This window comes from Mesoplodon densirostris, chromosome 4 (genome assembly GCF_025265405.1).
Source record: "Mesoplodon densirostris isolate mMesDen1 chromosome 4, mMesDen1 primary haplotype, whole genome shotgun sequence".
Taxonomy (NCBI): domain Eukaryota; kingdom Metazoa; phylum Chordata; class Mammalia; order Artiodactyla; family Ziphiidae; genus Mesoplodon; species Mesoplodon densirostris.
Window position 1 is genome coordinate 172,250,830 of NC_082664.1, and position 21,992 is coordinate 172,272,821.

The 21,992-nt window shown below is 40.1% G+C and overlaps 1 protein-coding gene across 1 annotated transcript in view; it reads right to left on the reverse strand.

Moving 5' to 3' along the window:
- Positions 1-2,628: 2,628 nt before the first annotated feature.
- C4H10orf67 (chromosome 4 C10orf67 homolog) overlaps positions 2,629-21,992 on the reverse strand; it is a 97,366-nt gene continuing 78,002 nt past the window's right edge. Inside the window, exons 14-16 of the mRNA XM_060096157.1 lie at positions 19,006-19,092; positions 18,859-18,919; positions 2,629-2,834 (exon numbers count right to left, since the gene is read on the reverse strand). Of these exons, the coding sequence (XP_059952140.1) occupies positions 2,629-2,834; positions 18,859-18,919; positions 19,006-19,092 (354 nt within the window). The remainder of the gene's footprint in view (positions 2,835-18,858; positions 18,920-19,005; positions 19,093-21,992) is intronic.

Genomic DNA, 21,992 nt, shown 5'->3' on the forward strand with positions numbered 1-21,992 from the left:
CGGGTTGTTTAAAAACTCAGAACAATGCCTGCCTGTTAAATTTTCACTTGTTCTCATGGGGCATTCCAAAGCAAGTTTTCCTATTGACCGGATGTCAGGACATTTCATCCTCTTGAGCTTCTAAATTCAGCAACCAGGGCCTGGCAATGAAATCAACAGAAGAAATGAGACTTAACCTTAGCATTTGCAGACACCAAGGAGATTGAGCCATCTTTCACATCTCCTCAAAGTGTGTACAAATTTTTCTCTGCATGTCACGGGGTTGGTTATAGCCACACACATCTCTTCAACTTTCTGCCTTTATTCTAGTGGGAAGCTGCAAATGCACTCCCCTGAAGTAGAAGTGCAAAGAAATTGTGGCCACTCTTGTCTTTGTCAGTGTAACCTGTTGCTCTAAGGACATTTTATAATAAAGTCAGCCTCTAAGTCGTCATGCTTTATGGACATATTTTTTAATGTTTTTAATGGAGATAGGCTTCACAGTTTGCACACTATCTGCGATGATTGATTTTTTTATTCAGCCAACTTTTATTTACCTTGCGAAAATGTTCTGGACCAATGTGATAAATTACAGATATGCAAATTTCTTTGAATGGTGTTGTAAGTGTGTCTAGCTCCAGCTGAATAACGCCTTGCAAGTCAGTCTGTGCGCGCTCAGGACCCCAGGGAGCTGATCAAAGCACCCATTCTCTTTCATCCCCGGTATTCTCCTCCAAACTATTTCGATACAATATGTTTCCATGATGCACTTAATGTGCTAGGGACATAGAACTCATTACAACCTAGCTAGTTCTGCCGACCTCTTTGTTCTGAGGCAGAAAGTCAAAGAAAAAAGGAAAAGCGCTGCCAGTTGCCAGCTTTCTGAAATGCTAAAGCATGCGTCATTTTTCACCAGGTCTCGTCGTGATATCCTCAAAAGACAAACTATGAAACCGGCCTCAGCCCTTTCTGGCATTAATTACACTGCTGTCCAGCCGATCTGTTTTTCCTTTTATATGCATTTCTCAGCAGGGATTTTTTTTTTGCAAGAGTAATGCAGCTGCAAGTTAAACTATGAATGCATTTTTTATCACTATGGAAAAAATAAGTGAAAAGGCTGCAAAACATACAACTAAACTTTGTAAAGACTTCTAGTAGCTAAGATCTAGGGTGGGACTTAGGAGGTTTGTGCAACTTCTGTAAAACCTGAAATTGACTTAAGAGCCTCAGGCATTTCCAATGTGCCCTCGGTGTTCTTTGGAGACACTCGTGCCATGTGAAATTCCGCTTTGGTACCCAGATACATCTTGAAGGTGAAACTTTTCAAGGTTTCTGTGAAAATTCTGACATGAAACAGTCTATTCTACACCCAGCCAGAAGACTGTTTCCAAGGAATTTCTGTCCAGGATAATAGCACAGAGAATATAAATTCTATTTCATTTCCTCCGTTTCTTGTAGGGTTGATTGGTTGGTGGAAATGGCTGGCAGCCAGTTCTGGGAAAGATTCCAGACCTGACTCCGATTAACCCTCTCTGGTGAAACTCTGCTGGAAACCAACTCACCAGCAATTGCCATTAATCTACTTACTAATTAAGCCAATTCATTTCTAAAGGAGAAAAATTCCTTTCTTTAGCCAAACTGATGGGAGGAAATTTGAAAGAAGCGCCAAACTGTGTAACTGTAATTCAGCCAAGGACTGCTAAAAAAAAGGTGTTGATATATAGCAGATTTAAAACAAGTTTCTAGGGCAACACTCCTTTGGAGACGGTGGCATATAGTGCATAGTAGATGAAGCTCGAATAATGCTCCACCGCGCTATGCCACCCCATGTACTCGAGTTAAACACGTCTCTCTCCAATTAAATCCAGTGCCTTTTACGCACAAATAACTCACCTCTGTAGCTTTCGTTTGCACCAGGGTATATCAGCTTTATGTGACAGCTACCACAAATATACTTCTTGAGATTTAATAAGCAGCTTTAGAAATCTGCAATCCAGAGTCTACTGTCTTGAAACTGGGCTGCAGACTGGACCTGACTTGTAGTCAAGGGAACAGAAAGGACCGAATTGACCACTGCGCCGGGAAGAAAGCAAACCGGTCTTTCAGGAAATGGTACCTGACATTCCGTTAAGAATAGATATGTAAATCTTTATCTTGATCCTTACCTGGAAGCACTACTCCGAAGAGTTTCCACACTTACTAAAGGATTGTTTACGGCGTTTAAGATACGTCTGGGAGTCCCGTGCCTATGTCAGAGTGGACCTCCTTAGAGGAAATTTAAAATCCCCTTCGAGGTTTCCTGGTTCGCCTTTATGGGATCAGTTGGCAGCAAATCAGTTCGACTCGTGTTAGAGAGAGACGGAGTGGATTAGAGAGGGAATGACACAGGGTTAGTGCCTCAAACTTTACACTTTATAATTTTAATTGAAGTCCGTTCCTTCCCACACTAAGGCGTTGGGGCACCCCGCTGAGCCCAGGAAGCGCCTGGATGGATTTGGCGGCTGCTCAGGGTCTGTGCGCCCCGCTCACCAAGCGCCAGCGAGCGGGGTTTCCTTCTGAGCTTGGAAAGGTGCGCACAAAGTGCGCACTTGGCCTTCTCTTCAAGCGCGGTGCTCCAGCGCGTGTGCGACATGTGGAGAGACGGAACAGTTATGTTAGAAACGCCTTGGAGATGGTGTCCCTTGTCAGGGAGGCAGTCCTTACGCCAGGATGGGGAGGGCCCTCTTCCTGGGGTCCCGCTCTGCGCAGCCCAGTGTCCGGTGCCTGCTCAGGAGCATCTGTGTCGTTCACTGGGGTGTTCTGGGGCATCGACGGCTTCTCCAAAGGCTCTTCTTCCAGGGTTTCTGACAGCCTCACTAAACATAGGGAGAGACGAAGAGATGTGAAGTTTGTTTCACTTCTGTACATAAACCACTCCCCACCCATAGCTCTTTCCCTCCCTTTCAGTGGAGCCTCCCAGGCCTGGCTCCGGCTGGGGGGCCTCTTCAGTAACCTCGACGAGGGGGTGAGGACAGGTCAGTCAGGCGGCCAGATCCTCCTTGGCCTTCAAAACAGCATGTGCCCGTCAAGTTTTCCCCTGAGGTAGTTCTCCTGCTGCCCCAGACTGGAGAAATGGTCTGAGGTGCCTGTGACCAAGGCCTCTGACTCAGGAGTTACGAGCCATCGTAAGAGAATAAAACAAGGCAGGGGTTGTCTTGTGTTTGGGTCCTAGGATCTGACTAAGGTTTACATTTCCATTTGCGTTTTCAATCTTTCCTCTTTATGAAATAGCAAATTATGAATGAGGAGAGAAGACAATCAACTTGGCGGGGTTCTGAATTTGGGGCGTGGGGAGGTTTGCCCTCCCTGCTCCCCACCTCCCGCCCCAGGCTGGGCTCTCTGCTCGGTAGGGAGGGACATTTACCTGGTGTGTAAATTGTGAGGAAAGCGTTGGGGGTCTGAGACAGCAAAGCCACAACATGGGATATGATGTTCCAGCTTTGAAGGGGAACAAAGGCCCCGAGCTAACCCCAGTGAAAGCCAGGAGCGTGGAGAAGGCAACAAAGACTTGCAGCCTGCGGTCACCGGTAGGTGTCAATGTGGACACTCACAGCCGGGGCAGTGGAAGAGGGGGACACAGAGCCAGGCTGTCATTCCAAGGCTTAACATGAACAAAGATAAAAACGCGACAAGCTCAGCTTTCAATGGTTGGGAGGTTCAAAGTGGAGTGCTAGGGAGTGTATCTGGGTCAAGTGTTCTCTGAAGCAGGGCCCCTCTTTCTCTCGTCCAGTATCAGCCAGGGAAGTTCTAAGGCCCCTTTCCCAAGGTAACTTTTCTTACTAAAAGAAGAATCTTCAAAATAATGTCCGATTCTACCCACTGCCTAAGTTGAAGAAGATGGAGCTTTCAGCACTTCCGGATCCCAGAGACCCAGGTGGCTGCATTAACTTATGAACTGGAACAGCCTACCTTAACTTTTGGGATAAAGTTCATGTACTCTTGTACGAATTTAATGAAAAGAAATAACATTCCTTTTATGAAACTGTGCATACATGTAGATGAATCGAAGGGTAAACATAATTTAGAAAGTATTCATCCAACAAAGAAGTTTCAGTAGTAAACCATTGAAAGAATAATGGAGACCTAGTAGAATTAAATATACCTGTGGTTTCAGATTCCCTATTAGAAATCAGCAGACAAGGCATTTACCAGCAAATGACTCCTCTAGAATCTGGGAAAGATAATTGGGAATCCTCCGCTAATGCAACGGATTAGCAAAGACCATCTTAGAGAACGAGTAAGTGGAAATAACAAATTATGTTTATCCTAAGAAGGTGGACACACTGTGTTCCTTAAATTCTGCTACTAGAACCAAAATACAAGTTTTAAAAATTATAATAAAAATGTGATTTTCTTTAGCTGAAGTATAAGTCTCCTAAATAATAATTTTAAAAAAGGATGTAAATATCCTTAAAAGACTAATGACATTTCACAGGTAATGCAATTTGGAAAGAAACACTTCCATGTTTTCTTTTCCAACAATGTGCATTTTTGTAAACTGCTATAAATTGCAATTCAAAAGCACTGATCTCGCCATCCCCAATCATTTTTTATACTGATCAAATGAATGCAGATACTCCCATTTGGGAGGGGCGACATGACATTTCACTTGGCAGTTCTAAACAGGTCACAGACCTTTCACAGACCCTAAGGCAGTGGGAGGGAGCTCTTTACTAAACCGTGTAACCAAATCAAACCAATGGTTACCCCTTTTCAAAACCATTGGAATGGTTTGCACAATGCTATTCACATAGCAGCACAGAAACTGAAAGGATGGTCATCCAATGGAAATTTCTTTCCTTTTGTTTACACTTGCAGAGCTCAAAAAGTAATACTTGGAGGAAAATAATTACATTTGCTATGATAAAAGTCTTAAATACTTAACATGCATTTTGGTTGGCGTGACCCGGCATAGATATGACCATCCATTGGTACATATATATATATGCACATGTATGTATGTATATGCATGTATATTTATTGGAGATGTCTCTTTGTTTGAAACCTTAGGCACAAAGACACAACATGGCTGCCCTCAAGATGACCTATTGCTTTCAAGTTGCTTGAACACATCAGAATTTCCATTGTTAAGGTTGATTAATTGAAACTGATAAGTTACCATGAATAAAGATTGTTTTTCTGTTTAATGTGGTGGGCCTGATTTGGTAAATGCCTTATTCATGTAGCTTTGCAGTGCAGCATATGGGCAAGAGTCATTCAGTACCACAAACATATACAATTTATTATGCTTGTATGGGCACAACCAAAGGCCTCTCTATTTTAATGACAAAGTTTCAATGAAAAATTCCATTTAAAGAGTCACTAGGAATATGAGGTGTGATTTTGTAATTTATTCTTAAGAGTTTCCATCTCTGAGTTTCTGTGAGTAGTTTAAAAGATATCACATTTAAATACAGTTTTAAAAAAGATGCAAACATCCACATTACACCTTAGCGCTTGTCATTGGGAATAGAGCAGAATTTATGTTAATGTTAGCAGACATAAGAAGAGAAGGCACCTTTTCATCTGATGCTACCTTGTGTGCTCTGCTAATGGTAAAGTTACCTTAAACGTTTCATTGAGATGCCAGCAATAAAAGCTCACACTGACCAGTTTACAAGAAAATGCAAAGGATGCTGGTGAATAACATGTTAACTTCCTGACATCTTTTTTCCCCCTTAATAAATGAAATCAGAAGACAATATTTAAAAATAATTTAGGGATTATCACGTGAAAATACAGTGGGTTTATTGATTTTTCCACAATTTTACTACTGTTAGCTTCCTTTACTTAAAAGCTGATGTCACTTTTCAGACTACATTAAAAACTGTCATGAATATTTACCGATAAAGGTAAGTTTTAAAAATTTTTTCTAATGATGTACAGAAACGTTTTTCTCCCTTTTTCATTTTGGCTGCTCATGTAATCCCCAGAAGAATAATAACAACAACAAAAATCTATGAGAGATTTGCTAATGAACTAAAGAAATGACTGTATCAAACCATCAAAGAGATAGCTACCATATTCAGCCTTTAATGTCTTATCAAATAAATTCTCTGGTCATTCATGTCCATGAAACAGTTCAAGTTCACCCAACATTTCTCAATTAAATTAGATGGGTAATCCCAGTTCAACTCTTCGGGAGAGTAATAAACCACATTGGTCACAGTTGACCACAGCTAGTATGCGATTCATAAAGGACTGGGTGTCCATTGGAAAGCTAATCAGTGCACCGTCACTTGTAAAATTCCCTCCTGCATTTTGAAGCGATAATCTGTATCTAATTTTTAAAGAAAAATTTACTCTCCTTTCACTCTTCTGAGGCCAATTTCTTTTCTGGACCTGAATAGAGATCATTGGTGAAACAGTACCAAATAGCTCTGGTATGTGTATAACAAAAACCCACCTCTTTGTAGAACATAACAAATTATGCAATGTTCACAGATGCGCTTCTCATTGTGTCTTTTGTGAGAAAATGAAGGCCCAAGTCAATTCCCCACCCCCCTCTTTATGAAAGCCTGGGCTCCCCATGCAATCTGTCCTAATCCTAGAGAAAAATCATTATACCTAATATGGAAGCTTCATAGTTAGTTGAAAAGGGATTTTTCATTTGCACTTTTGGTCTTTGTAATTTATTTGCACAAGTGTGAATTTGAAGTTGCAAGCAAATTTGTTCCTATAAACAAGCAAGGAGGATTAAAATGTTAACTGCTCCTCTAGCCCACATTTGATATTTAGAGGAAATGCTGTGTTCACACAATCCCATGGCTTGAATTTATAGGCTACCAAAGAAATATAGTAATTTTTCAATTACAATTTAAAAAATTTACACACTGAAAATACTTTAAACATCGTTTCTGTATTTTGGCTTTTTATGATCTTTATGAGGGAAGGGGCTGCTAATGGCTATTCCTGATTTTCACCAGGTAGCAGTTTCTGCGGAAATGGTGACAAATGCAGAGAGGCATTTTCAGGTTCACCTTGCCTCGTGGGACCTCTGTAAATACTGCCATTACTTTTATTGAATGTGCTAATCTTTGAGTGTCCGTCTTAGAATAGAAATTTCAAGCACTGAGAAGACTCTCTGCATCCTCAGTGCCTCGCCTAAGTCTTTGTTTATAGTAGGTGCTCACAGTTACCATATGATCCAACAATCCCACTCCTGGGCATATATCCAGACAAAACGCTACTTCGAAAAGATACATGCACCCCAGTGTTCATAGCAGCACTATTTCCAATAGCCAAGACATGGAAGCAACTTAACTGCCCATTGACAGATGAATGGATAAAGAAGCTGTGGTATATATACAGAGTGGAATACTACTCAGCCATAAAAAAGAATGAAACACTGCCATTTGCAGCAACATGGATAGACCTAGAGATGATCACACTAAGTGAAGTAAGTCAGACAGAGAAAGACAAATACCATATGATATCACTTATATGCGGAATCCAAAATATGATACAAGTGAACTTAGTTACAAAACAGAAACAGACTCACAGACACAGAAAACAAATTTATGGTTACCAGAGGGGGATGGGGGTGGGGAAGGGATAAATTAGGAGTTTGTGATGAGCAGATACAAACTACTATATATAAAATAGATAAACAGCAAGGTCCTACTATAAAGCACAGGGGACTATATTCAATAGCCTGTAATAAATCATAATGGAAAAGAATATGAAAAAGAATATACATATGTATAACTGAATCACTTTGCTGTATGCCAGAAACTAGCACAACGTTGTAAATTAACTGCACTTCAATTTAAAAAAGTAAAATCTAGTAGGTGCTCATAAAGTCTGTAGAATGAATGAATAGATGAATGAATGAATTAACAAAAAGAAGGTGAAACCTATGAGGTTAAGAAGTGTGGACCCCTCGCTACCCACAGCCTTTCCAGTTGCCTCCACATTGACCAGTCTTAGTCATGAAACTCGCTCTGACTAATGTGACAGAAGCCAATATGGTGTCAGCAAACTTCAACCGTCCTTGTGCGCTGGCGCTTACTCTTTTTTCCTGTTCTTGAGAACCCTGACACCACCATGAAAGCAAGACCAGGTTTGCCTGATCAATGATGAGAAATGTAAGATGTGGTTGCGCCTGTCAGCCCAGCAGACGGACAGCCTGAGGCCACCGACAGCCAGCTAACTGTAGAATATAAGCAAGCCCCAGCAAGAGCAGGCACAAGACCCACCACCTAGGTGCAAGCATGTCTGAAGGCACAGAAGCATGGAATAGCATGGAAGAGTGGGGAACAGCAAGTCATTTGTTATGACTAGATTAGAGTGCTCATGTAGGGGAGAGGCAGGGATTATGCATGCTCTTATATGCTAAACTGAAGAATTTGGTTTTATCCTGAAAGCCATAGACATTTACTGAAGGATGCAGAGGAATAACAAAGTGTGTAAAAGTGAATCAAAGAATGAAATCCTTAGTGACCCCAACACTTAATGCTCAGAGCGGGGGCAGAACTGAGTAACCAGGAGAGACCGAGAAGGATGTTCTGAGAAGTAGGAGGAGAACAAGAACAGGTTGGTGTCTTGGAGTCAAGAGAAGAGCATTTCAGGCTTCCCTGGTGGCGCAGTGGTTGAGAATCTGCCTGCCGATCAGCGTCCGGCCTGTGCTCCGCAACGGGAGAGGCCACAGCAGTGAGAGGCCCACGTACCGCAAAAAAAAAAAAAAAAAAAAGAGAAGAGCATTTCAAGAGTTAAGGGATGCTCATTAGTAACAGAATGCAAGGGGTGTGGCCCAGTGCCAGGGGATACACTGGAGGAACTGAAAACTATTTCACATTTGAAGAATTTGCTAGGGAGGATGCCCTAGGGAGGAACAGTGTCAGGGAGACGCAGAGCAGAAAGCAAGTGGAGTCATCTGGGGCTAGAGAAGGAGACAAAGCAGGTTCCGATTTCTCTCTGGAGGGCTGACATTAAAGGTAAGGAGGACCAGAGGGCGCTTGCCTTAAGAGGAAGGGAGGGGATGAGTGAGAAAAGAAGGCGGTGTCGACGGGATTACAGGAGGAGAGCACCGGGATGCGGGGGGACTCTTCAGCCAGAGGACAAATAGGGACGTTAGGTTGTTACGCAAGTTCATACAATTATGATGTGACGTGAACGTCAGACTCAATTTTATTCAACATTTATTGATCACTTACTGAATGCCTGGCAAGTGGCAGGCACATTTATACACAAGCCTTATCATATTTGATTCCTTAAAACGACAACATACCTTGAAGTTGGAGGAAGGAGCTTTCTAATCAATCACAGGGAGATGTCTCCGTTACTTGAGACGTCAATGGCAGAACTCCTTACCCTACGATGTAATGCCAACTGGAAACACAAGGTCCCTGAACTCACTTGGGATGGTGGCTGTCTATCTATTGAATGTGGATGTCATGGAAATTATCAAATTGCCATCCTGCTTTTAGCTTCCTAGAGCTGCTGTAACAAAGTAATATAAACGACATAGCTTAAAACAACACGTATTTATCCTCTCACGGATCTGGAGGCGGGAAGTCTGAAATCCAGGAGTTCACAGGACCTTGCTCGTTCTCAAACTCTGAGTACAATCCTTCCTTGCCTCTTCCTAACTTCTGGTAGTGGCTGTAGATCCTTGGGGTTCCTTGGCTTACAGCTGCACCTCTCCAATCGCTATCTCTTTCATCACGTGGCATTCTCCCTGTGTGTGTGTGTCCCAATTTCCCTCTTTTTTTTTTTTTTTTGGTGGTACGCGGGCCTCTCACTGTTGTGGCCTCTCCCGTTGCGGAGCACAGGCCCCGGAGGCGCAGGCTCAGGGGCCATGGCTCACGGGCCCAGCCTCTCCGTGGCATGTGGGATCTTCCCGGACCGGGGCACAAACCCGTGTCCCCTGCATCGGCAGGCGGACTCTCAACCACTGCACCACCAGGGAAGCCCCCAATTTCCCTCTTCTTATAAGGACACCAGTCATATTGGATTAGGGCCCACCCCAATCACCTCATCTTAACTTGATTAAATCTGCAAAGACCCTATTTTATAAATAAGGTTATATTCACAGGAACCAGGGTTAGGGTGTCAACATATCTTTTGGGAGGGGGGGACATAATTCAACCCATAACACATCCTTTTCCAGCAAAGGTAACTTATTGCCTATTTCACAGACAGAACACCGGGGGAAAGGACTTTTACTAAGGTGCAACAGAGACTTTTAAAATGTTCTTTCAAGAAACAGTAGATATTTAACATGTGCTTTTGATGTATAGGATAATAAGAAGTGGGGCCATTGCTTACAAAGGAGAAGTGTTCTTAGAACAGACTGTATACATAAGGTAGGCCTGAAATCAAATGAAGGGTCTTTGGTCTAGAAACATGAAGAAAACTGGTTTGAACATATAGGAATTTTTTGGTGGGGGAGAAGGAAGTACAATATACCAAGTTCATGATTTATTACACTGTATGGACATGATAAATAACAACTTAAAAAGAAAAAACTCCAAAGATATACTGGGGGTCTTCCCTAGTGGTGCAGTGGTTGAGAATCTGCCTGCCAACGCAAGGAACACGGGTTCGAGCCCTGGTCTGGGAAGATCCCACATGCCGCGGAGCAACTAAGCCTGTGAGCCACAACTACTGAGCCTGTGCTCTAGAGCCCACGAGCCACAACTACTGAAGCCCACGTGCCTAGAGCCCGTGCTCCACAACAAGAGAAGCCACAGCAATGAGAAGCCTGCACACCACAACGAAGAGTAGACCCTGCTTCCTGCAACTAGAGAAAGCCTGTGCGTAGCAATGAAGACCCAACATAGCCAAAAATAAATAAATTAATAAAATAAATTTTTAAAAACCCCAAAAAACAAAGACATACTGGGATAAATAGATAAATATTTCTCAGGTAAAGAAATGTACAACAATGAACAAGGCTGTTTATGGGCTGAATTGTGTCTCCCCCAAAAGACGTTGGAGTCCTAACTGCCAGGACCTGTGAATGTGACCTTATTTGGAAATAGGGTCTTTGCAGATGATTGAGTTAAGATGAGGTCATTAGGGTGGACCCTCACCCAATCTGTCTTCATCCTCATAAAAAGGTGAAATTTGGACACAGATACACACACACGGAGGGAAGACTGTGTGAAGACATGAGGAGACCACCATCTGCAAGCAAAGGAACACGTGAGGTTCCTGAAGCTCTGAGAGCAGCATGGACAGGTTCCCCCTCACAGACCTCAGAAAGAACCAACCCTGCTGGCATCTTGATTTCAGACTTCCCGCCTCCAGAGCTGTGAAACCAGCCAACCAGCTGCTGTACTTGGTTATGGCAGCCCTAGCACTCACACACAGGCTGAAACCACAGAGCTGTGTAATTCCAGCTGCAGAAATTCACAGTGACAGCCAGGAGTAAAGCTCCTTTTTGGTGACAGAGGCTAAATGTGCTCCATGCTGGGTGAAAGAACAAACCACTCCTCAAAGACAGAAGCATGAATGAAAGGAAACTGGGAGAGAAAAAAAAAGTTTCTAACCTTGGGCTACTATGGCTTTTTAGAAAGCTCTGGGCTTAGGGAGGCTCAAAGGCAAAACTTACTTCACTCACAGGAACTGAGCCAAGTGACCTGATGGCTTAAAGGCTTCAAGACCCTATTGTCACAGCAGGACAGGCACCCCCAAACTTATAAGAACTGGCTGTAGACTGGGAGTGAGAGTGGCGGAAGTGGGTGCAGTTACCAAACTGTACTCAGGAAATACTGCATTCAGGTGGCGGGAGGGGAGAGGGAGAGAAAGAGAGAGAGAGAGAGAGAATGAATATGAATGAGACAGAGAAACTTGACCCTGTAAACCAAAATTCCAAAATAAATAAAGGAAAGGAATGCTAGGAAAGACAACAGAAAGATAAGCTATCGGAATACGAATTCACTCCAGATAAATTTCAGTTGGTGAAATAGTTTGACAAAGATTTTAAAATGTGTGTTTAGTATGCTCACAGAAATAATTGATGGTGTCCACTAAACACATAAATTATGATGCAAAACAGGCCAGGATAAAATAGGAGCTGGTGGCTCTGAAAATGAATCAATTTAAAGTCTTGGGAAATAAAAAAAGTCACTAAAATAAAACTAAAACATGGGCTAAATTGGGCATAGATGAAGAGAGGATTGGAAAATTGGAAAAGGTAACATCAGGAGATCCATCCATATGCACAACAGAGAAATAAACACAAAAATTAGAAAATGTAGATTAGAGGCACGAGAAGAGACTGTGAGGTGCTTCAGAAGAAAATAATGTGTAGGATGTTACACAAGCAATATTTGAAAAGACAATGGCTGAGAAATTTCTAGAAGTAAAGAAAGATATGAATGATCCAAATTGTACTCTGAATATTGATCAAGATTAAATACATTTTATAGAATGAGTACATTACAGTAAAACTACAGACCATCAAGAATAAAGACTAAACCTTAAAAGCTACATAAAGAAAACTTAAATGACCACAAATGGTTGACAAATCTACAACAAACTTCAAGAAGCCTGAGCAGAGGCTCAAAGGCAATGGTATAATAACAAAATGTGGAGGAAAAAATAACTGCCAACCCAGAATATCGTATCTTGCTAAACTACCCTCAAGAGGGAGATAAAATTAAGACAAACAGAATTTATCATCAATAGGTCCTCACTAAACAAATTATTGAAGTAATGATACTTTTTAACATGCACATATACTAAAACATACACATACGCAATGGGTACTCAACATGTAATTCAGTGTTTTCTGAATATTTGAAATATTTCATAAAAGACAAAAAAATAGTTTCTAAATTAGTCAACAAGCCCTTCCTCAATTCATTCTTACTGATATGTAAACACAAATAATAAGATTATTTGATAGTTGTCACTCTAGCTTACATTTGTGTAGCATGTAATAGTATACAACATACTTCTTCCTATGACCTACTTTTTTTCCCTGTGATCATTTCATTCAAGATAAGGAACGTGCATTAAAGAATCTGAACCAGCCGCGAACAGGAAAGGCTGAGGACTGAAGCCCAGTGACACTGCTCTACACTGACATAAATGTCCGCTTTTCTGATCTCAATTTATTCCCTCAAATTCCAAACTCGGGGTTCCTCCCATTGAAAGGAATATTTACATGGTATCCTTCACATGCAAAGATGTCACTCCCAGTTCACTTAAGGGTGCAACTTGATATGAATTTGCATGAATCCATACACATCTTGTAACATTTTGTCATTTCTCTAACAGAACCATTCCTAAATTTAAAAATTAATACTCACTCAACACTAAAACCTCTCTCAATATTTTGTTACCACCATAAAAGGCTTATATGGTTTATAATGACTGGGCAGCAATGGGCAGCTGAGGTTTGGGATGAAATCAGTGGCCACAGGATCCAGAAAGGCTGCTGGAATCCAACTCATGGCCCAATGACTGAATAATAACACACACCAGAAACCATCTTTGCCTCATGCTACATGCTTTGGAGACCTCTGAGTACCAATTTGGGGCATAATTAGGAATATGCTTAGTGGCATTTATTCAATGAAACATTGTCTACAAATACTTAAAAGTATCACTAGACTGAATTAATACAAGATAGTCCATCAATTAATAAAGTACACTTTTAATATGTATTAGTTGTGACCTTTTTTCCTACTAAGTTGTTATGATCTTACAAATTCAGAGTACTTTGCCTGCCTACTTGTTTCAACTATTAACATTATTTTCAAAGCATGTATTATCTGTTTTCATTTTTCACATTTTTCAATTCCCTATTTGACCAATGGACAAAGCTTCAGTTGGATAGAGAACTTCAGATTAATTCCCGAATCCAGTTGGTCATCTTGGCTCTTTTCTGTGCCATTGAGAATTCCCTGTATTTGGAAAGGTATGTTAAGAGACACACTGCTGGGCCTCCCTGGTGGCGCAAGTGGTTAAGAGTCCGCCTGCCGATGCAGGGGATACGGGTTCGTGCCCCGGTCTGGGAGGATCCCATATGCCGCGGAGCGGCTGGGCCCGTGAACCATGGCCGCTGGGCCTGCGCATCCGGAGCCTGTGCTCCGCAACGGGAGAGGCCACAACAGTGAGAGGCCCACATACCGCAAAAAGAAAAAAAAAAAAAAAAAGAGACACACTGCTGATCTTCCAGGCTTTATTTGTCATTTAATATCCTAAATCCCATGCCTCGAATAGAAAATATCTCTAGAACACAGGCATAAAGAGCAAGGCAAATTCTTAAGAAAAGGTAGTTGAGAATCAGCCCAAATCTCAAAGACAAGGATGACGTATATAACTTAGCAATACAACATTTGAATTACAGGTAATTGGTGACAATAAGGGAAGTAGAAAAGTTGGTGGCAGTGACATCATAAACATTAACAGACCCCTTAATACATTATATTTAGTAAATCAGGTTAGTCCTATTTTAACGTTTTTAATAGCCATCAATTACATGCTAAGTGATGTTATATATTATGTATGTATGTGGTATATGTGGTAATACTGTAAAATATGCATTTGAATATGAATACCTTAGTAAATTATATTAATTATAGCTGAAGTCTAGAAACAATATGTAAAACAATGCTAACACTTATGCCTAAAATGCTTTCCTTTTTATCTTTTAAATTCCAATTACTTGTGTGATTTTTAAAATTATTTTTGTGTTTAAAACAAAAACAGGGTCAACTGAACTCCACTTTCAATTAATATTTATTTTTATAAATTGGTGGATAATACACTTAGTAAAAAAAAACACTTTTCAGGTCCAAAGTTTCCAAGGGTGAAAAGAAAGGTTTTAAAATCCTATCCAATGTATTGCGATTGTTCTACTATTCTTTAAAAGCCTTTAAAATCATTTCTTCCATGTTTCTTCCCTAAAAGTCTGAGAGAATTAACAATACAATGTAATCTAGGTTTAAATTTGGGTGTCTCCTGTGTTTCAGATATTTATGTTTGAGCTTTCTCTTACTGACAAGCCACTTAAAGGGTCACTGTTACTTTGAGGTTTTATCTATGAGATTTGTGACTTTGGGGATCATTAGGAACATTTTCAAAGATTACAATGTCAATAGCACCTAATTACTGGACTGTGAGAAAGGTCTTCTTAAGTACATAAAATCTGTGGCAGTGCACAGTGCACAATGGGCAGCTCAGATCCCAAATTTTATCACAGTTAAGTAGCAAACAAATTAATAATGTTACCTGGGATCTTTTGGGATAATTACTACTGTGTAAAAAAAAGGCTTTGAAATTCTGCAGATAGTATGGTACCTCATTTTTTAATTCCCTTATATTAATGAGGATTTATTTATCTCTTAAACTTTCTTTGTTGCAAGAATAACTCTGTTGTTCTTGCTAGAATTTTTTGGAGTAAAGCTTGCAACATAACAAGAAGTTAATTTCAATTTGCTTAGGAAAGATATATCTATCACCTGATATAACGTTGTTTTAAGTTATGTTTTGTTTTATTTTGCTCTTTTCAAAATATCTACCATATGATCTGATACCAGTGACAAATTTTATTCTTTCTTATGCTTGGTAGACAATTAGTTACTAAAGAATTAAAGGAGAGACCAGTTCTTTTAAATCACTAGCCTACTGCTGAGGACATTATAGCTCTCGTGTAGTAGATTAGAAAGCAGGTTTGCCTGACTTTATTTTGGGAACCCAGGGATTATATTATCCACACAGCTCAGGAGGAGAGGCAGGGGTGGGGTTAGCTAGGCACTTCACCTCATTTAATCCTCATAACAAAGCTAGGAGGTGGGGTCACCATCTCCATTTTACACAGCAGAGGGAGCTGAATGAAGTTACCCAGGGAGTGACTGGAATGAGACAGGAACCGAAGTCTGTCCACCTCCAAAGCCTTTCTGCTACATCACGTTTTCCCATTGTGTGTTGTTGAAAATGGGATCACACACTGTCATGTGTGAGTCTTGGGGCAAGTCAATATAATTGAGTGGTGACAAGCCTGGGCTCTAGGGCCACATTCTCTGGGTCTGAACCCAGCCTTATTTATAAATTAATAATCTGTTTGTGGTCATAAACCTGGCAGCTTACTAAACCCCTCTGAATCCAATTGTCTCCTCTAAGGCTTGAGAAAGCAAGAGTGCTGACTTTATAGGGTTTTTGTGAGGATTAGAGTTAAAACTTAAAAGGCATTTGGAATAGTACCTACACCCACTAAATGGTAGTTATCCATAATTTTCAAAAGTATCTTGTGGTATGAAAATACAACGTAAGAACCTCTATCTTTGATGCAACACCAAGGATGCTGTTAACAGGGAGGATAAATATTCATAGGGTATTTAAAATATTAATATTCTATTTATATAATATAAAAAACAGAACTCAATACCACAGTGACTTTACAGGGTTGAATTTGGCTTCTGTCACCATATAGGTTACCCCCGTGTTATAGAAAGTAATTAAGATTTGTCTATAAGTCAGGTACGTACGAACCATGTAGCTAAACACCTCTTTGAAAATGTATTTGTGAATTAGTGCTTGAAAACACTGGTAACGTATTGAAATATTTCCTAGGGGCCTGAAGGGGTTCTCCACCTTCTGAAGTACCTGAGAAGCTTGGAGTGATCTGTTTTGTGACAACGGTTTGGTCCTTTGACTGTCTAGTGTGAATACTGTTCAGTCCCCATAATCGTGAAAGGTTGATATCTAATGAGAAAATTCATCTACTCCCCAATTAGTGAATTTGTAATTCAGTTTCCTCCTGGCATTCATGTATTGGTTTTTTTATCCATTAAAAATAGAAAATTTATTTCTAGTCAATTTTGGATTAACTGGAACCCAATTAACCAGAAACTTTTGTTAACTGGATGATTTCCCCACACTATCTTCAGAGGGGAAAACATGACATGTCAACGTTATATCAGAGGTTTTGTGGAAAGAAACGTCAGGGTTATGCCCAGAGGCTTTCAGTGTGACACTGTCACCCACGCCTCTTCTGCAGTGCAGTCATATTCAGAATGATGCGCTTTGTGGCATGCTGCAAAATTATGGATCATAAAATAGCATTTACTTTTAATTTTATTAGTAAGGCAAAAAAAGGGGGCTAATGAATTTTAGGAGGGCTTTCCGTAGACAGGGTGGAAATAACTCTACACTTTGCATTTTCAGGACAGAAGAAAGGGAGTGACTGTTTGTTTTGGCCAAAGCTGCCTTATGGCCCAGGTGGCCATCAAGGTCGGTTTGTATGACTACAAATGGACCTTTGAAAACTGGTTTGCTTGGCAGAGAAAAATCACTTTTGGATGTAAAACTGTCAATTGAATTTTTTGCTGTTAATTAAGCTCTCTAATTAAAATGTCAGGTGGAACACAGGTTCCAAATTTAACAATTTATATTTTTATGATAAATCATGAGTCTCTCTTCCCCTAATACATTGTAATATTTTAGAAATAACTTACTGTATGGGTTGGAATTTCCAACAATTCAACAGAGCTAGTCCTTTATTTAAATGCTGATATCTTCGGGGACTTCCCTGGCACTCCAGTGGTTAGGACTCCGCACTTCCACTGCAGGGGGCCCGGGTTCGATCCCTGGTTGGGGAACTAAGGTCCCCCAAGCCACATGGTGTGGCCAAAAAAAAAAAAAGGTGATATCTTTAAATTGCATGCCCTAGGCTAGCAGCTGCTACAGAGTCCAGGCTGGGTGTTACTGTCACCTAAATGCCAGTCCAGGAGGCAGCCAGCACTGTGACTGCTGAAAGATTCCTCTGCACCCAGGCAGGCACCTCCGGAAAAGATACTATCTATACCCCTAAGCACTACAGAAGAAGCCTCTCCACTGCATGGAGACCCAGAAGAGAGGTTCCTTTCTCAATCTAGTTTTCAAAAAGTTGATTTTAAAATTAGGGTCCAGCAGGAATAAAGATGCAGACATAGAAAAGGGACTTGAGGACACGGGGAGGGGGAAGGGTAAGCTGGGATGAAGTGAGAGAGTAGCGCTGACATATATACACTACCAAATGTAAAACAGACAGCTAGTGGGAAGCAGCCGCATAGCACAGGGAGACCTGCTTGGTGCTTTGTGACCACCTAGAGGGGTGGGATAGGGAGGGTGGGAGGGAGGGAGACGCAAGAGGGAGGAGATATGGGGATATATGTATACATATAGCTGATTCACTTTGTTGTACAGCAGAAACTAACACACCATTGTAAAGCAATTATACTCCAATAAAGATGTTAAAAAAAAATTAGGGTCCAGGATTTAAACTCATATCATACACTTCCTCCTTGTATAAAGATTCATTATAAAAGTCTACTTTTAAAGATTCCCAGACATGAAAAACAGAAATTACTGACACCCTTTGATTACCATCAATAATTCAAACAAATAACGTTGCATTTCATTAATCCAACTTGTTTATTAGAGAAAAGCAAGCATGGTTGTTTCCTAAAGACTTACAGAAACGTGTGGACAAAATGTACTTCCACCTCCAAATGAGTCCAATTTGAGGCCGCAGAAGGACTGATGGGAGATAAAGGACGCTATAAATAGTTGTCCTCTTCTTCTAAGCATTAAATTGGAAAAATAGGGATTTAACAGGAGCTCCAGGTTTGTTGGCAGTTTAATTAAAAAGAAACAGGATTCCAACTGAGACAGTTCCTGGTTTTGAAGTATGACTCAATTCATTTTCAGTTAGCAGAGATCAATATTCAGAAATACATATTAACATTCTTTTATTTATCATATCTATTAATTTAATAAATTGGCTGAAAAAAGTCATGCATTCACCCAGAAACCAAACATCTCAGGACAACAAAGAAAAGCATTATTAATCTTAATTACCCATCCTGCATGAACAATTTCTCCAACAATAAGGATTCTTACCTCTTGGTGAAGGAGGGAGGGATATGTGATCCCTGTCTAGGTCGACATACCTGTTGTCTATCTGTAGGTAAACCAAACCGTTTCATTACTGAGACTGAATAATACTGACTGATTAAATGTTAAATAGGGAAAAAATAATCTACCTACCGAAGATGCATGATAAACATTTGCAGAAGATGTCGACGCTGTTACCGATTTCACTTTGGATTGCACAAATAAAGGTTTATTAACTTTCTGAAAGACACAAACGGTATGTACCGTGTTATCCAGGGGAAATAATGACCACCTCAAATGGATGTAGAATGTTTTTCAGTCCTTAGTTAACTGAGATATGAAAATCATGCTCTTAACTTATTTGCTCAAATATGGCTGGGGAAATCTTTTCCTTTAAACCCAAGGAATAGACCCCTTCCTAATTCAGGCTACTTTGAGAGAAAATTCAAGAAAAATGTTTTCCTTAATGTCTCTTCTGACTCTACTTCCTTTTGATCATCCCTATGCCATATGGGATTTACTGCTTGTAACTGGTCAGGTACCACCGGGTCATCCCCAGCACCACCCAGCTCCTGGGAGCTACACAGTGATGGTCCTGGTTCCCAGGAACTGAAGAGTGAAAAAACAAAAGCATCTCTTCCAGGAGTTCAGAAGCAGTAGCACACAAGCAGAATTGCCACCAACATCATATACTGCAAAGTAAATCATGACATTAAAAACGCACAAGTGAAAAGGACCAAAAGTACACCAAGCATGATTATCAAAAAGAGGTCTGAGGTCCATGGATGCACCCTGGAAATTTATGTGACGTTCTCCCTACTCAAGCCTTCTCTCTTGTTGGTTTGTATGTGTGTATACACACATACATGTAAGTGTGTTTGCACGCATTTTTCTATTTCCCCACAGCTTGCTCCCACTCTGTTTTTGTTCCTCTCACCAAATAAACCATTTAAATATTTATTTTTTATTTGAATACGTTCTTGCAAAAATATGTAATTTTGTGCATGTATTTTAATTTGTGCTAATGGTATTATGTGATATCCTGTTTTGTTGATTCTACGGCATAGCCTTCTGATATTTTAACATCCCTGAAATCAGGATGCATCTGACAATAGATGGAGCGTCACAGTAAGATTGGCAGCACTTTTTCTCTTTTAGAATCTTATAAAATCTTGAACCGATGTTGAGCACGTCTTAGATTCAGGGTGAAAAACAGCATATCTTGTGTGTTCCACTTCTTTCACTAAGGACTATGTACAAAGTAATTTCACTAAGTACTATGCTTTTAAGGTCCATCCATTTTGCTGCATATACATAAAATCTAGCACCGCAGAGTACTACATAGTACTCCAGGCACGTGTCGGCCCCATTTTGCCCATCTGCTCTCCTAAGGTGGTCCAAGTCACACCATCTCTTACCAGCATCACCTCAATAGCTTCCTAATCTGCTTCTTTCCCTGCCCCTGGCCTCCATAGCTGCCAGAGTTGTCCCTTTAAAATGTTAGTGAGATTGTCTTACTGCTCTGCTGAAAACTCTGAAAGGCTCCCAATTTTACTCAGAGTAATAGAAAAAAAATCAAAGTCCTATTATCCCTTTAACCATATTTATTCCTGTTCTCTCTCGTTGTTCACTCTGCTCCAGCCACACTGGATGTTTTGTTGTTTCTCAAACATGCCAGGCACACTTCTGTCTTAGAGTCTTCCGATGGTCCTTTCGCTGTCTAGAAAACTCTTTTAAACATGCACATGGTTCTTTCCTTACTGCCTTCAAGTCTTTCATAAAGATGGTAAAAGAAGCCAGTGTTCAATGCATGACTGCTGAGAATTTAAGTTCCAGTGTACTCCATTGTTTCATACCGTGGGTGTAGAAGAAAATACCACCTCTCTGACAGGGCTGAAAAAGGTAAAATCTGCTGAAGTTGGGGTCAGAAATAGGGGCTGTGCATATCAACCTGCCTTCCAGCTGAAATGTAAAAGGGAGATTTGAGCAATACACAAGAGAATGCAGTTGATAACACTGGGTTTCAACATACCTCACCCTGTCAAGGATGAGAGAGAAGAGTAAATAAAACAGGGACTATGAAAAACCTGTAGAGTCAGTTAAAGAAACAGTATCCTGAAATCAGAACTATATTCTTTAAAAAATGACCTATTATGAGATCTAGATGAAAACTTCATTAAGCTTGCTGTCCCCAACAATAGAGTATAAGAATATACGACCTCTAGAAACTACTGAGAAAAGTCTCTGGAAAAGAATCGGCGGAGATAAAATGCAAACTAACATAATATTGTCAACAAAAGCTATGACTTGTTTATGGATGAGACGATTCAGCACCTAAAAGGTGCCAACTGTGCGGAAACTGATCTATAGATTTAATGCACTTCTAATCAAAATCCCAATAGAATTTTTAATTTGTTTCTTATGGGTTTTTTTTATACTGTGAATATTGACAATCTGATTCTAAAGTTTATATGGAAATGTAAAGATCCAATAAAGCCAAGGCATTCTTGAAGAACATCAGGGCAGGAGTATTTGTTTTATCAGAAAAAGATTTATAATAAAGGTATAGATATTAAACCAGTGTCACATTGATGCGAGAACAGACAAATAGAACAGTAGGACAGAATAGACAGAAACAGGCTCATATATATATGAGCCCTTACTATAATATATAATGGGTGGAATTATGTATCAGGGGAGAAGATGGAATTTTTAATAAATGGTGCTAGATCTGCTGATTATCTATATTAAAAGAAAATGAAATCAGATATCTACCGTTCTGTACACTAATATCAAATCTAGGTGGATTAAACCTCTAAATATGAAAGGCAAAACAAGAAAAAAATTTTAAGTTTATAGAGAAGAAAATATTTTTTGTTTTTTAGGTTTTTTTAAATTATTGAAATATAGTTGACAAAATTATGTTAGTTTCAGGTGTACGACATAGTGATTTGACATTTGCATACATTAGAGAAGAATATATTTTTGATTAAAGGTTTTCTTAAATACAGAAAAAAATATAAAGGCAAAAAGGAAAATATTATTAAACTAACATTGAGATTAAGAACATTTATTTATGAAAAGACACCAAAACCTTGTCCACAAACTGGGAGATGACATTTGCAACCCAAGCATGCTTC